This window comes from Xiphias gladius, chromosome 18 (genome assembly GCF_016859285.1).
Source record: "Xiphias gladius isolate SHS-SW01 ecotype Sanya breed wild chromosome 18, ASM1685928v1, whole genome shotgun sequence".
NCBI classification, from domain to species: domain Eukaryota; kingdom Metazoa; phylum Chordata; class Actinopteri; order Istiophoriformes; family Xiphiidae; genus Xiphias; species Xiphias gladius.
The window spans coordinates 24,117,163-24,132,353 of record NC_053417.1 but is presented as its reverse complement, the minus strand read 5'-3'; the positions used below and the strand labels follow the sequence as shown (position 1 = coordinate 24,132,353).

Below are 15,191 nucleotides of genomic sequence, written 5' to 3'. Positions count from 1 at the left end.
TTGTTTTGTTTTGTTTTTTTGTCAAATAAAGAAATTCTTTAATAGTTATGAATCTGAAACCCTACATGTTGAATGAATGAATCACTTTCATACCATAGCATTTGGGTGCAGCTACTGTGTAGCACACGAGACTAGAGCTGCAATATTTAGTTTATTAATGAAATAGCTGATTGACAGAAGATGGATCAGCAACTATTTTGATAACTGATTAATTATTAATGTCATCTATCAAAAAATTGAAGACATCACCTTTGGCTTTAGGAAATTGCAATGAGCGTTTTTAACTGTTTCCTGGTGGTTTTTTTGGTTAAACGATTAATCGGTTAATCAAGAAAATAATCGTAATATTTATCGATAATGAAAATAACTGATACTTGCAGCCGTATACGTAATCGGTTTCAACAAATACTGCAGTTCAGCGTCCTACTTTGTATACAATCATATACATCTCAAAGTAAATAATTAATACTCAACTGTTAAATTCAGTGATGGAGATAAACTACAGGCAGAGAATTTTTGGGGCCCCTTAACCTGACAGGACTTTTCTTCACACCCTTTTGTAATGCAGCTCTGGGTTATTATAAGGATTCGGTTATCTCTTAAAATAGCATATATCCCTGTTTTTGAATGCACTAATACCGTCTCAGATTTAGTCAATTTAATAATATTACTAGGTAAACATATCCACATGGACCCTGGCTGAAACCAAAGGCGCTAAATGGAATTCAGCAATGACTGGTCAGATTATTTAAATTTGTGATTTTCCCAGTGTGACGTGTCAAAATGTCTTCTGTGAAAAGGTGTATTATTTGAGGCCCTTTCAGAGTGTTTTACGTTAAACCAAACAGCTAAGAAACTACATTGCCTAATGTCTCCGTTACTATTACTTTGGTGAGCATGTTAAATGTTATTTTATCTGTGACCTGTAGTTTTGTAGCTGATACTGTGCTGATTGGTGACCTGTATTGAGTGATCTATTAGGTGGTTATTGTCGTATTCCCCAAACAGATCTGAGTGTGTTCTTAATGTATAAAACATGTTTTTAATCCTTAACCACAACAGTGTGGCAGCAGTGCCAGTAGGCTAATTATACCCTGACCATGCCAGCCTCCTGCAAACACAGAATTGCATTTTTTGCCATCTCAGTTCTACAACCAAATGTAACAACTGATGTTACAGAAAAGTTATTTCGTCTCCTGTTGCTTTTCTGTTGTTTTATCACTATAAAACAACAATGAATCCATCAATAGAATCAATCCGTGGCTGTGTGTTTCAGTTATAAATGCTGGTAAAACACTGAGGATTTTTTTACATTCTGATAAGCCATCGTGTTTACATTTATAAATGTTAGTATGAAATTAATAAAGGTTGTTGTGTTTCTCAGTTTCTAATAGGTCAGTCACGTGGTCAATGTTAATAGCTTGTTAATAAAAAGTCCTACAATAACCCACTGAAGACAAAAACATGAGACCTTATCTCGTAATAACAACTTCAGTATCTCATAATTATGACTGACATATATTTATGAGAAAAGATCTCATAATAACAATGTCCCGATCTCTTAATTATAAGATCTTGATCTATTATTATTTATTATTATTAGGTTTTTTTGTTTTTGTTCTTTGTCTATCCTACATACCTATATAATGAATATAAGCTTAAATATTAATATAATTAAGTGTTGTAGTTTTTGTTGTTTTTAAGAAATTATTTTGGAAAATGTTACATTAAACGTTAACAGGCTTCACTTGTGTGAACAGATGTAACCTCGAAACAGGAAGTATACTGTAATGTTGCCTTGGACTCATTGAGTTACACTGTGGGCCACAGCTTAGGCCCCGTTCTTTAGCCTTTATTTGTTCGCATTATGGAAAATTAAACACGCCGAAATAGCTACGAACAGTTCATTTTTGCTATGTACTACTGGATGCACTGTGGACCGTCGCTGAAAAACTTTGATACTGCAGGAATGGTAAAAACCATATGATTCCCAGGCAAGTTCTGATGCGTCCCAGTTCCTGTCCCGCTAGTCTGCATTTTCTCGCTACTATGATATAGTTTTTCTCGGAACTGTGAGACGGTAAGTCATATTTACGAGATGAGGCCTCCATTTCTTTTTCTTTTGTGAATTCGCCTTCTCTTCAGCACCCTCGCCCCCGTCGTTTTTACCTGTAGGGGGCGCTCGAGCAGGTGAAACTCTGGGAAACACTGCGTGCGTCGAGCGAGCCACGGATAGAGAACGACTGACGTCACCACTTCCACAACAACAAGAAGCTGAAAAACAAGGAAGTGGATTATCGTGAAGCAGCCGTAACCTGTTATAAGGCCGTGACTAGATACGCAGAGTCTCCCTTTTAATCTGATATTCCTCAACCTCCGGATCACTCCACAACAATGAACAACAAAGGTATTTCTCCAGACCCCGTTTGGGTGATTAGTCAGCTGTCCGCTGTGCGACGCTGACCTTATAACAAGAGATGAGGAGCCGTCGTTATGGCCATCTGAAAGGAGCGGACTTCACGTTTAGCTACGTACATAACAATAAACCGACGCTTTTCTGGTTAAACACGGAGCACAATTCGGGTTCAATTTGGACATCTAGTTTACCGTCAAATGCTAAAGATGTGAAATGTGAACGTCTAGATTTACTGTCACCTTATATCCCCGTGCCATTATTGGCGAAGTCACAAATTTTCGGTCAGCTAGCATCATTTAATACGGGCGAATTTTAAAGACAAAGATAGTACCGTTTCCTCGTTTTGTAAGACCCAAGGACGGAAATTTGAATCTATATCATCTAATGTATTGATACTTTGCTTATGTTTGCATAAATATGTTAATATGTATATATTTCGTCTTTTTAGTGCTATATTTAACTTGTTTGAACATAGTTTTTTTTTGCGAAAGGGAAAGTAATTTGCAGTTATTTTGATAATTGATTAATCCTTTCGATAAGTGTTTTTAGGCAAAAATGTTAAAGGTTCCAGCTACTCAAATGTGGATAATTTCTCTAAATCCTATGTTTTTTTTCCTTGACGAAACTTTCGAATTGGTAATTTCCAACCATAAAAACTACAGCTGAAATTAATTATTGTTTAATCAGGAGCAGGGTGTAATAAAAAAAAAAAAAAAAAAAAAAAAAAAACATGAAAGCATCAAGACTAACATGTAAAACATCTAAATACAACTAAAACGATTAGTTGATTAATTAATTGGTCAAATTAATCAGCTGCAAATTTGCAAAATTGTTTGTATTTTTTTTTTTTGTACGCAGAAATGGCAAAAAATGTGAATAATTTCTGTTTCTTCACCTTCTCGTCAGACAAAACTAGACTGTAAGGCATCACCGTGGGTTCTGCCAACATGTGATGGACATTTTTGGTGTTTGCTGACCAAAAAATCAATTGAGAAAATAATCTGTAAATGAATTGATCGTTAAAAAAAAATCATGAATCAGTACTTGGTAATGTAATGTGATATTCTTTGTTTGCTGTATGTTAACAACAACCTTTTGCCGCAAAACGCCATCACTCAGTCAGTCTGGGATTTCCGTGTCAGTCACTGTTAAGATTGAAGCACAACTACTTGCTTTAAAGTAAAATGCTGTTTTGCAGGTTCATATCCACAGCAGGCTGTGTACCCTCAGCAGAGCACTGCACCTGTATACCCTCCTGCTATGCAAATGTCTCCTCAGGCACCTCCCTACACAGACACACCACCTGCATATTCTGAGGTAACTATTGCATTTATAAGTCATACGATGACACGGTTAATACTCCGGTAACTGTTCTTAGCGGTTTTAAACCTCTGTCTGTCCATCTCTGTGTCTGCAGATATACCAGCCCAGATATGTGCTTCCACCTCAGGTGCCTGGTCAGATGCCTCAGATGTCCTCTCCCTACCCTGGTGCTCAGGTGTTTATGCCCATGCAGCCACCTATGGCTGTTGGGCCAGTGAGCCAGAATGTCCCCATGGCTTACTATCCCATGGGCGCGGTGTACCCGCCTGGTTCAACAGTGATGGTGGAAGGCGGCTTTGATACTGGTGCTCGCTTCACAGCAGGCAGCAGCGTGTCCATCCCAGTGAGTATCCACCAAACTCGGTGATTTAAAGGAGACACATCGATGGCGGTTGGGGTTTTGTTGAAATGCACTGTCATCTCATCTTATGTCTGTCTATGTTTGTGCTTGTTTCTCCCCTTCTCTAGCCCCCACCTCCTGGGCATCCCCCCAATGCAGCTCAGCTGGCTGCCATGCAGGGTGCCAACGTTGTAATGTCACAGCGCAAGAGTAACTTCTTCCTGGGTGGATCCAGTGGAGGTTATACCATCTGGTAACAGCAACTTCTCAACTCCTCCATCATGCCTAAACCGTGCCCCCGTCCCAAATGATGCCCCAGTTCTACCCCCATCCTATATGCCACCCTCTTCAGGCTGCTTGGCCATGCCACAATACTGATATCACCTAACGGAATGTAATATTTTAGAGCCCTCATTAAAGGTACAGTACTCCACTTGTGACCTAGAGATCAAATGATAAATGCCACTGCCTGGAGAGGATAAATGCAAATTTTTAATGTCGTAGATTTCATGCCATAATTACTCATTGGGTCTAACCTCTTTGGTCATTCCAGATTGGACCTCTTTCAGGTGTTTGTTTAAAGGACCTGGTCTCCTTTGATTTAAATGGATCACAAATTACATTGAGATGTTCTTGTATACCTGTAAAGCTACGTAAATTAAATGTTGAAATATCAGACCCGCATTATTAGTTTAGCTGCTTTATGGTGAAAGTGAAACACAGTTACAAAGTTGCAGTTAAAGCGCAAAAAAAAAAAAATCTCCACTTGTCTTTTTTGAAAACTTTTAGTGTAGTTAAATTAATAGATGTGTAATAGTTCCATGTAAATACCAGTATGATGATGATGATCAAGAGAAACTGCATCTCAGCTATACGAAAAAAAAAAAAAAACCTGCATCTTGGATGCTTTTAGTTAGAATTGTCTTGTCTTTTGCACAGTATCCAAAATACCACAGTGAATCTGTTGCACAGTGAACAGCCTATCTGACAGATTGTTACATTTAAATCACTTGTAATTTAAATAAATTGAAATAAAGCAAATAATTAAAGAAAAGATTCCATGCAATATCCAAAGTGAATTACTGTACCTTGTTGGGCAACTTGTAGATGAACATAGTCAAGTGCCAAAGAGCACTGGGGATAGCCCTAATTTAAAGAAAATTAACTTCAGTAAACTTAAAGGAAAGAAATTTAAAGTAAATCCAAATAGTAAGTTGAATGGGAAGGGGTGGTTGGTGTAACATTTTAGCTTTTTTCGTCTCCTGTTTCTACTTCACAGTCGGATACCCAGAGTTTATACACTAAATGTTTATTGTACAGGTTTCAAGAACTACCCTCCATTATTTCTCTTTCACAAAGTATAATTTGGGATCATATAATGCATTTTATTCACCATGGAGGATTGTCACCTTTGTGATAGCATTAGTATCTAGTCAACAGGGTTGAAGAGACTTAAATATTTCAGTGTTTAATTTTTTCCTTCATTACTTTTCCACATTTAAGTGATTTACACGAGTACTTAGGCTAATACATTTTTTAGTATAACCAATGAGCTGGTTGTACCAAAGATTTGGTCTACAATGCACTTATGTTTGGTTGTGACTTGAAATTTTAATTGTCACAATTTAAAAGCAAACATATCATCAAATGAGCAGTTATGAGATTGTTGGTATCAAGAACCGTCAGTCTGAAATGACTGCAATTGTTAGTTAATGTTTTAATGTCACTTTATGTGGGTCTCTTGCATCTTTAAGTTGTTGCATACTTTTGCACCTTTGCTATGTACAAATTTGATTAAATGCTTTTTATCTGAAATGCACTGCTAAGCAAATCTTAAGAAGTTGCAGACAAGGGGCTACTCTCTTTTTTTAAAATTCTGGTTTCATGTCTTTTTAAAGAAAGCTGTGAGATTTTTGAACATTTTTAGATTTTAAAATGCCTCTTATTCATCAAGTCTATTCCATTTTAAAATAATGTCTAGATGTGTCGTGTTGTTCAGTAAATTGAAAGTATATGCCAACTCTTTGCAATGAGGCTATATCACTGTCAGCATAATTATTAAGTTCCGAGACATGTTTGTGCTGCTAATTAAACCTCTTTAGAATATTTACATAATATGTTATCATGCAAACTTAAATAAGATATATGAAACTAGGTAGAGGTCTGTATGGATACCATCAACTGATATTTGTAGATATTCTTCATTTTGGTGTCTGGTAGCGTAAATGTGTCACTGGGTATCCGACATACCATATCAGGTTTTAACAGCTGTGGCCTCCAGGAAACAAATGCCGTTTTGTGATTTCAGTGTTACTTAAGTCAGAAAGAGCAGCTGTCTGAAAGAAACTCTGCTTCGATCCATCTGAATCTCCTCCGTGCAGCTCAAACACAAAGCTCCTATACCATACGTGACTGAGGTGTCACTAAAGTGTTTTTTAAAAATGGCTCAGCGTCCAATTACTCTCACTCACGCAGTTGTTTCACACGGCTTTTGCTGGGGAAGAGGCCACAGCTATCAAAACTTCAAAAAAAAAAAAAGAAAAATATGATTCAAACAAATGTTTTCCTTTTTATTTCCCATTTCTGCTCTGATTGTTTAAGCAGCATAATAGTGGCTTTGTCCCAGCAATATGAAGTACTGTAAACTACAGCTGACCAGTAGATGCTATGCCAACCACAGCCAGCAAATGGATCACTCTTTGTTGAAGGATAATGGACATTTATAGTTCAGGGATTCTCTTGACAATATTTTGTAAAATAGATGTATGTACTAAAGTGATGTGATGGACTTTGGTACACATTCTATCTTTTAAGATTACTAAAGGAGATGAGTGTCACTACAGTTTGCTGAGACATGTCAAAGATGGAATACTTTGAAAAAAAAAAAAAAAGAACTTAGGTGCACTTAACTTTTTTATACTAAACTTAAAATTTAAAATGTAAGTTTAGAATAAAGGTTATTTTGGAAATTTGAAATGTTGCATGTTTTTCATTTAATTTTACCCACCTGAACAAAGTAATAGGAAGGGGGAAGGTATTGATCTCAAGATTGTGATACGAGACTAGCTAACATCTGGGATTTAGGTTATTGTATTGTTGCGGCCAGGCTGCATCACAGGTAATTTATAGTTTTATCAACTTATCCCACCTTAGTTTGGTCCACATATAGTATGGAAGAACCAGTAGTCACACCCGAAATACTGTCACTTTCATAGAAAAAAAGGTATTCTGTCAAAACTATGGCTCTGTATTTTTGGTAAAATCTCCTACCTTACACTGAGTTGCCAGTTTATTGCCTCCGCTTCGCCATATCTGTTACCGTTCAATCCAGCCCACAATAAAATCACACCTTTACAAAGCTTATCATATTCATATACTTCATAAAAGAGGGATTTTGTGCAGGACTGTTGCATGGGGGTTATATTGGATGTAGGTAGGTGTGTCTTACAAACTCACTGATGATAAAGGCATTCTTTTGCATTTATCATCGATTCAAAGTCAGATTGTGGTCAGCAGTGCTGATGATTATGACATCGCCTATTTCAAAAATATATTAAACATGACTGTAAGCTGTCACACTGTATTATGGTACTAGTTCGAAAACAAGTTTTATTGCCTTCCATATTTATCTCAAATAGGGAAGTTACCAGTAACAACGTCTGGAGAGGAATTATACAAAAAAAAAAAAAAAAGCCAGGTACAACAAATAAAGTTTGCTGTCCTTTACTCAAAGCAGGACATTGTTTTTGACTAGCTTTTTAAAAGAACTGCATTGAAAAACAACAATTTTAAAAGCAAATCAATATGAAAGTAACTTGTCTTGTACAAGATCTGTTTGGCAAAAGTATAGAATGTCTGAATGAAACAACATAGTGCAGATACTAAAGAGAAAAACCGAAACACAGCTGATAAACAGTGTAACATACAAGCTTATCTGACATTTTAATAGCATGCTGAGTATTTACTGATCATGTAAGTGACTGTAGACATTTTAAAACCCCACCACCTGTTTCATGCCTAGCTCTGCTAGTCTATACACAACCTGTTGTCTCTCACCTGCTCCAAATCTATCAATATTGACTCCTAAAGTAATAATTTCATCTTTGGTTTTTTTATTGTGCACTTGTGCTTTTTTTGTTTGTTTTTTTTTTTAAAACAAAATCTTACACAAGGTATTCCTCTAACCAGTGTGCAGCAAGTAGCAGCCTTCCCTCAAAACACGGAAAAAAAAACAAAACAAAAAAAACAGAGTCCTGTTTCTTCTCAGGCCTCCACATACTATTTCTTTCTTAAGCCCCACTCACTATCTGCAAGTCATCCACCACATTCATATGAAGTATTCCTTCTTTTCACTCGCAGCCTGGTTATTGTACTCCTCATCGGGGTCCTCTCCCGGAGCCAGCTCCCCTGTCGTCCTGTAGTCTCCTTTATTGTGGCAGAGATACCGGTAAAGCAGGAAGCCCAAAGCAGCTACCGTCACCAGGATGAGAACAATGACCACTGGAAAAATAAGGCATCATTTTTATTTATTTATTTTTTTAATGCTGCTGTAAAAGCACATTTATAAACTTCACAATGTGACGAAAAAAGCTCAGGGTGAACTATGAACAGTTACCTGCAACAACTGCAGAGTCCGGACTTGTGGGGACTGCTGTCGTTACCACTGAGAAATCAAAGATAAAACGAGCGGATGAGTTTTTTAACCACTGGTGACTGGTAACAGGACAAGGTGGAAAGGTCACGAGAATCTTTGTCTACGGAGAGGAAGTAAACTGCGCCCTGTCTCACAGCTGTGCGCGTCCAGGAGGAGATCGGTCTGAGTGCCAGTAATAGAAAACATAAGAAACAAAAAGTGTAGGAGTTACCCTGAATCACGGTGGTGTCTGCATGTGTGGGAAGTGATGTTAAAGGCCGCGTATTTGATACTGGAAAAAAAAAAAAAAACAACAAACAATGTGTGTGTCAATAAAACAGCACAAACTATAAGGTTATGATATCACTTGTTAGCCACAGCATTTAAAGCCAACTCATTCACATTCGTAACAGATCCTAAAAAAAGAAAAGTGTACTTACTCTCTGCCACAGTTGCGGTCGTATATGTTGGGTCTGTTGTTAAAGGCACCATGTCTGAACCTGACAGATAAAAAAAAAGAGCATGTTCTACATGTCACAGGGCTCTTTCTTCAGCAAACTTGCATAACTGCATAGCGGTTGGCGGAGGAGGGAATATTAAGTGTTATGACACAGTAATCTGATTATTAAGGGCTGGAATTAAAAAAAACAAAAAAACAAAACAAAACTGTCAATCGCTTATTTATGTCCAAATCCTCTGTGATGCAATAACTTAATCAGAGAACACACCAGTGGTAGAAGTAGTACTGAGATCTTTTATTTTAGTAAAAATCATAACAACACACTATAAACACTCCCATAACAATTAAGTGTCATAGTTAAATTTCTACTAGAGCAGAAGTACCCAAGTCTTATCAGATCTGTAACAATCCGTTAGCTGACTGATAAAAAATTAATCAGCAGTTAAGAAAAAAAAAAAATGCAAAAATGCCACATATTCTTTGGTTCAAACTGAATATTTTCAGGTTTTCGACTGTTGGTTGGATTAAAAAGACGTTTGAAGACATCACCTTCGGCTCCAGGAAATTATAGTAGGCATTTTTTTTACTGTTTTCTGATGTTTTACAGTCCAAATGAGTAATAGGGCTGCAACTAATGATCATTTTCATTATTGATTAATCCGCTGAAGTACAACTTCCTCAAAATTTTACTTAAGTACAGTACTCTAGTGAATGTATGGATTACTTTCCGCCATTGGAAAACAGGGAGGTCTGGATGCCAAATTTTGTAGTTGTTTGTAATTGTTATGGGTTTTTTGTTTTGTTTTTTTAAATACTATTTTCAGTAGTTGTCGATGAATAGATGATGAAAATAATTGTTAGTTGCCGCCGTACAAGCAGGCTCAGCTGCAGCTGAACAACCTGAGCGGAGTCTGGAGAGGCCTCAAAACCATGTCTGGGTACAGGGAATCCAGTGGACCGCCTGTAGGCGACCGACAGTGGGCAAATGACCTCAACACTTTCTTTAACAGATTTGACCACGCATCTGACCCACCCCAACCCCATCCCGAATCACTGGTGTGGACGATGCTGTCATCCCCCTTCTCCACTGATCCCTCCCCCACCTGGGAAAAGGCTTCTCCAGTGCATTGAACACCCTACAACCCCTGACTAGTGAGGCAGAAGCTGGATCATGTGGGGGCTGTATCACCAACTAGATCCTGGACTACCTCATAAACAATAACAATTAAGACCACGGTACGTGAGTCTAGAGCCATGTTTGTCTGACACAGTGCTCTGCAGCAACGGGGCTCCGCAAGGGACAGTCCTGGCCCCTTTCCTATTTATCCTCCAGAGCGCGGACTTTACCCATAACTCAACAAACAGCAGTTCTCCCGACGACTCCGCTATTGTTGGCTTCATGACTGATGAGAGGCTGATGATAGTTAGAGGGAGACTAACCCAGGACTCTGCGGGCCGGTGTCAGTGGAACTGCCTCCAAATAAACACCGGAAAAACCAAAGAGCTGGTGAAAGATTTTCCGCAGGACCAAACGCCAGCGCACCCACAACAGCGAACATTAGGGGGGGGATGCTGCGATTGCAAAAATCATACAAATACCTGCGTGTGCACTTAAACAATAAACTAGACTGGATGGACAATACTAATACATTATACAAGAAAGGCCAGAGCAGACTTCATCTGCTGAAGAGACTCTGGTCTTTAGGGGTCTAGGGGGCACTCCTTAAGACCTTTTATGGACTCTGTGGAAGCGTCAGCCATTTTTTTTGGAGTTGGCTGTTGGGCCCGCAGTATCTCTACAGCAGACAGGAAGAGACTGAATAAACTGATCAAGAGGGAAGGCTCCTTCCCACGATGCCCCCTGGACACAGTAGAGGTGGTGGGAGGGAGAAGGATGTTGGCCAATCCTTCAGCCTTAAAAAGGGAGAACCAACCCCCTCCCACCCCCCTGCATGAGACTCTGACAGCGCTGGGCAGCTGCTTCGGCGGCCGGCCGCTCCGCCCGCCGTGTTCAAAGGGGCGATACCGCAGGTCTTCTCTTCCTGCTGCTGTCAGACTGTACAACCAGCACTGTTCCCGACAACCCACCAGGCAACTCCTCATGTGCAATGTGCAATATCACGTCGTAACACAAGTTGTTTTTTGTTTTTTTTTTGTCACCATTGCACTACTACACCTCATGTAAACAACGTACAATATCATTCTATGTAAACGCCGTGCAATATTACACCTCATGTACAGTAAATACACTGATGTAGATATTTTTTCTCCCTTAAATACGCTATATACCTACCCTCATCTATATCCTGCTGCTGCTGAAACGATATAAATTAGTAAGTAAATCTTCTCTTATTTTACACTCTTGTGCTGGAATATTAATACTAAAAAAAAGATTTAAAAAAAATTTAAAAAAACAACTGTATTTAGAAATATATACACACGAGCACACTACAAACTAAAATAATAACCGTGTTAAAACTACAAAAACAATTACCAATCTTAGCTGATACCAAGCTTTAATTCATTGACAGCACAACCGGTTGATGAAGGAACGAACCTGGGGCTTTCGCGGCCCCTGGGGGGCTTGGGCCCAACTGTTTGATTTGGATATCAAATGTGTTGCACAGTACAGCGGTGCCACAGAAAAACATAAGAAATAAACATACAAAAAATAAATAAATAAATAAAATATAAGACTGATTAAATGTGCACTTACTATTCATGGTTACTTCTTAACTGCCAACCTGTAAGAAACACCAAAAATTGTGAACATATATCACTTGCATTTCTGCCATAACGTTTTCTTTGGCTGCGACAATTATTCAATCAAATCGATCATCAAAAAAAATAATCGAGAACTATTTGATAACCGGTTGATCATTTTAGTTTTTAAAGCAAAAGTGCCAAACAGTCACAGATTCTAGCTTCTCAAAATCTTACGATTTGATGCCCTAATTTGTCACGTATGAAAGTAAAATGAACATATACGAGTTTGGACATTTTGTCGAATAAAACAAGTCTTCGAAACAGATTATTTTGGTCTTTGGGAAATTTAAAGAGACATTTTTCGCTCTTTTGTGACTGTTCTTTTTTTTTTTTTTTTTTTTTTTTTTTAAAGACAAAACGATTCTTTAAATCATTGATTAATCGATAAAACACAATCGGCAGAACAATCGATAAGCAAGAAAATAATGGATTAATCGATAATGAAAGCAGTCGTTAGCTGCTGCCCCAAAGTTTTCTAACCACGTCACATGAAACCACGTTTTATTTCGACATGGAAACACGGTTTTTTCCATCCGCTGCAACCGACACACTTCATTTTCTCAGCTGACTCTCTTTGTCCTCTTTCTCAGTATAAACCGGTCAGCTCGACCTTTTAAAAGAGCCAAAAACTAACCCACCCCCCCTCTCTCTCTCTCGTGGTCTCATCAGCCGGAGCTCGCTGGACAAAGTGGCCAGGGTCGCACTGAAACCCCCCCGCGGCTCTCGAACACCGAGCCGTCAACCGGGCGCTGTTCGTAGCAGCTGTTGTCCGGGCTTACCTGGGCGCAGCGGAGTTTAATCACCAAAAAAAAAAAAAAACAACCCACGCAATCCAACTTTTTTACCCCGCCCCCGCCTCCCCTCACCCTACTAGCGCAACTTTCCTGGGCGGAGGAAACTAACGCACGCCGCTAGCCCAGGTCTTAAAACTGAAACTCCGTGTGACTCTGTCCGGGGCGTCCAAAACTTGATCCTGCGAGGTACAGTGAGTAGTCCGACTCGTTTCCAGCCGCACTCGTGAGTCATGCAGCACATGCTCTCGATTTCCGACCCCTCCCTTTCCTCTCGCCCTCCACGTCGAAGATCTTCTATGAACAAGATATATCACTGCTGAGTTTACCGGGGGAAAAAAAGGAGGGGGAAATAAAAAGGTGGAGCAGGGTAGGACGGAGCTTGAGCTTGTTTCCATGAACGGATTAGCCTGTTAAGGGGCCCCTGGGCAAAAATTTTGACGTCGAGGGGGGGCCCCTACGGACCCCCCCACTGGTGTTGGCCAAAAATGAAAAAAAACGAATTGTTTCTACTGGTACATTTGCTCGTAGGGTACAGGAAACAGCCGTATGACCAGACCAGCAAAAGTCAGACACCGAGAAGAAAACAAAAGGCTTTCGTCCTCTCCCGCCCGCTCGGCTTTTATGTGTTATCGGCCTGACCGCCAGCCGAACAAATGAAAGCTCTACCACCCTGAGCAGTGTTAAAGACCCGCTTGAGTGCCGTGTGGCAGAGTGTGGCTCGCATCACAGGGGCAGCAGGTGACTGAATCACGAAACCTCGACAGCGAGCGCGTCCAGCGGCGCTCGGCCCCGCGGACGTGACTCGGCTCGACTCGTCTGCTCGCTGATAGCAGCTCTTGTACAGACTCACTGCGCTCGGCGCTTTCCATACATGCCGAACCGGAGGCCGTGCGCCAGACACCGCCGACGGGACCGCTCGGGGCTCTGGGGCTCGCCGGATTCGTTACCGCGGTCACAGCAGACTCGGTGCTTGTCAAACCTGTGGATATTACTCCTGATTTCTTGAGAGACTCGCTGCTGCGGTCTGGTTAAGTTAAACAACTTTTTGTGCCTGTCAGTGTTAATAATGGTTTTTGCATTTTTAACTTAAGTACTTTTACTGCCACAGGTTATTTCTCAATTCTGCTGCTTTAGTGATGCAACATACATTTGAGTCGGTAGATTTTTGTTTAATACCTTTAAAAAACATAAATTAAAAAATACACGTGTAGCATCAACATGATTATCACTGTAAGTTAAGTAAAAACAGTTCTCGTAGTACTCGATACGATTAGAGATCCAGACCTGGCGTACTGAATATATACTGTCGGAACAAGTGGTATTTTGTTTACTTGCCACACAAAGCCTTTCATACTGCTGGGCGCAAGCAGCATGTGCTGTCTTTTTGTGCCAAATTAAAATGGAGTGGAAAACATGCCCAGCCAGCAGAAAAACCAGCACGGAGTGGGTCAGGTTTGGAGCACACCTCACAAATTCCTTCCTGCCGGATATGTGTCCGTGCATTTCAAGCTCCACACCCCCAGTTCGTAACGCGGACCCAAGCCAAGGTAACCCAGATACATTATATGGGCTCCTTTCTCAGAGCTGACAAAAGTTTCCCTCAGAGCCAGGGCTGAGTTGTTACTCCTCGGGAGGAGGTGACCGATCTGTGTGTGCAGAGTCAGTGAAGTAGCCTGTCTCTATTAAAAGAAGTAAAAAAAACAAACGTTAGTCACGTTGAGCTGGACGTCTCATATTCTCTCATCATTCTGGAGGAAAGTATGCAGAAGCCTGCTTGTCATCATAATCGAAGGCCGCTCTCCTTCCTTTTCTGTTTTTAAACAAAAACACATTTTCCCAGTCCACCCATACCCCGCATTCTTACACAAATATGTTGACTAGTACAGCGTTCTTGTCACAGAGGAATAATCATCCAAATTTCTCGGCAGTTAACAGATTTAAAAGGGTCCGCGCGTTCGGATTTGCCTAAAACTACGATACAAACTGAGATGACCTCGAATGCTACCGTTAAAAGTGTCTGCGGTCTGGTGTCGTCCCACCACGTTCGAGTTCATACGCCAGAGAAAACTGTTCCCGTCTTCCACCGTCACCTATGAAATCAGGACCGTCAGGAAGCAGCGGTCTCTGTGTCTGACTGCCATGGCAAAAATCCTCGTTACAGTTCAAGAATTGAGACGTGGTCAGTTGACCACAACGCGTTTTTTGGAGGCTAGCGCCTAGTGTCTGACTCTTACAATGACCGAAGCATCAGCGGAAACACACATTGTGCACTTTTTTTGCAGTTTAAGCCAAATAAGCCCTAAACCCTTTTAAATTCAGGATATCTGCAGCAGAAGGCCCTGTCGCTCAACTTTTCCATCAATGCAAGTTATGTTGCTGGTGCTTGTAGAGCATCGAAATCTGGGCTGAGCGAGACTTTGCACATTTTGTCCTAATCGCTTTAAACCTCCACTTGCACA

At 40.1% G+C, this 15,191-nt stretch overlaps 2 protein-coding genes across 4 annotated transcripts; one reads left to right on the top strand and one right to left on the bottom strand.

The window, feature by feature from the left end:
- The first annotated feature begins 2,234 nt into the window (after nt 1-2,234).
- dazap2 (DAZ associated protein 2) lies at nt 2,235-7,055 on the top strand. Its single transcript, XM_040151828.1, has 4 exons — nt 2,235-2,407; nt 3,615-3,733; nt 3,834-4,082; nt 4,208-7,055. The coding sequence occupies exons 1-4, from the start codon at nt 2,395-2,397 to the stop codon at nt 4,334-4,336; spliced, it is 510 nt and encodes a 169-aa protein (XP_040007762.1). The 5' UTR covers nt 2,235-2,394; the 3' UTR covers nt 4,337-7,055.
- A 731-nt stretch (nt 7,056-7,786) lies between these two features.
- On the bottom strand, nt 7,787-14,792 carry LOC120803417 (cell adhesion molecule 2-like). Of its 3 annotated transcripts, none has more exons than XM_040151831.1 (6): nt 14,726-14,792; nt 11,889-11,916; nt 9,153-9,212; nt 8,945-9,004; nt 8,695-8,742; nt 7,787-8,579 (listed from the first exon to the last, which is right to left on the bottom strand). In XM_040151831.1, the coding sequence occupies exons 2-6, from the start codon at nt 11,893-11,895 to the stop codon at nt 8,407-8,409; spliced, it is 348 nt and encodes a 115-aa protein (XP_040007765.1). In that variant the 5' UTR covers nt 11,896-11,916; nt 14,726-14,792; the 3' UTR covers nt 7,787-8,406. The 3 variants fall into 3 exon arrangements, with proteins under 3 accessions (XP_040007765.1, XP_040007764.1, XP_040007766.1); XM_040151830.1 differs by lacking the exon at nt 14,726-14,792 and adding an exon at nt 12,823-13,211; XM_040151832.1 differs by lacking the exons at nt 8,945-9,004; nt 14,726-14,792 and adding an exon at nt 12,823-13,226.
- Between the last annotated feature and the right edge of the window lie 399 nt (nt 14,793-15,191).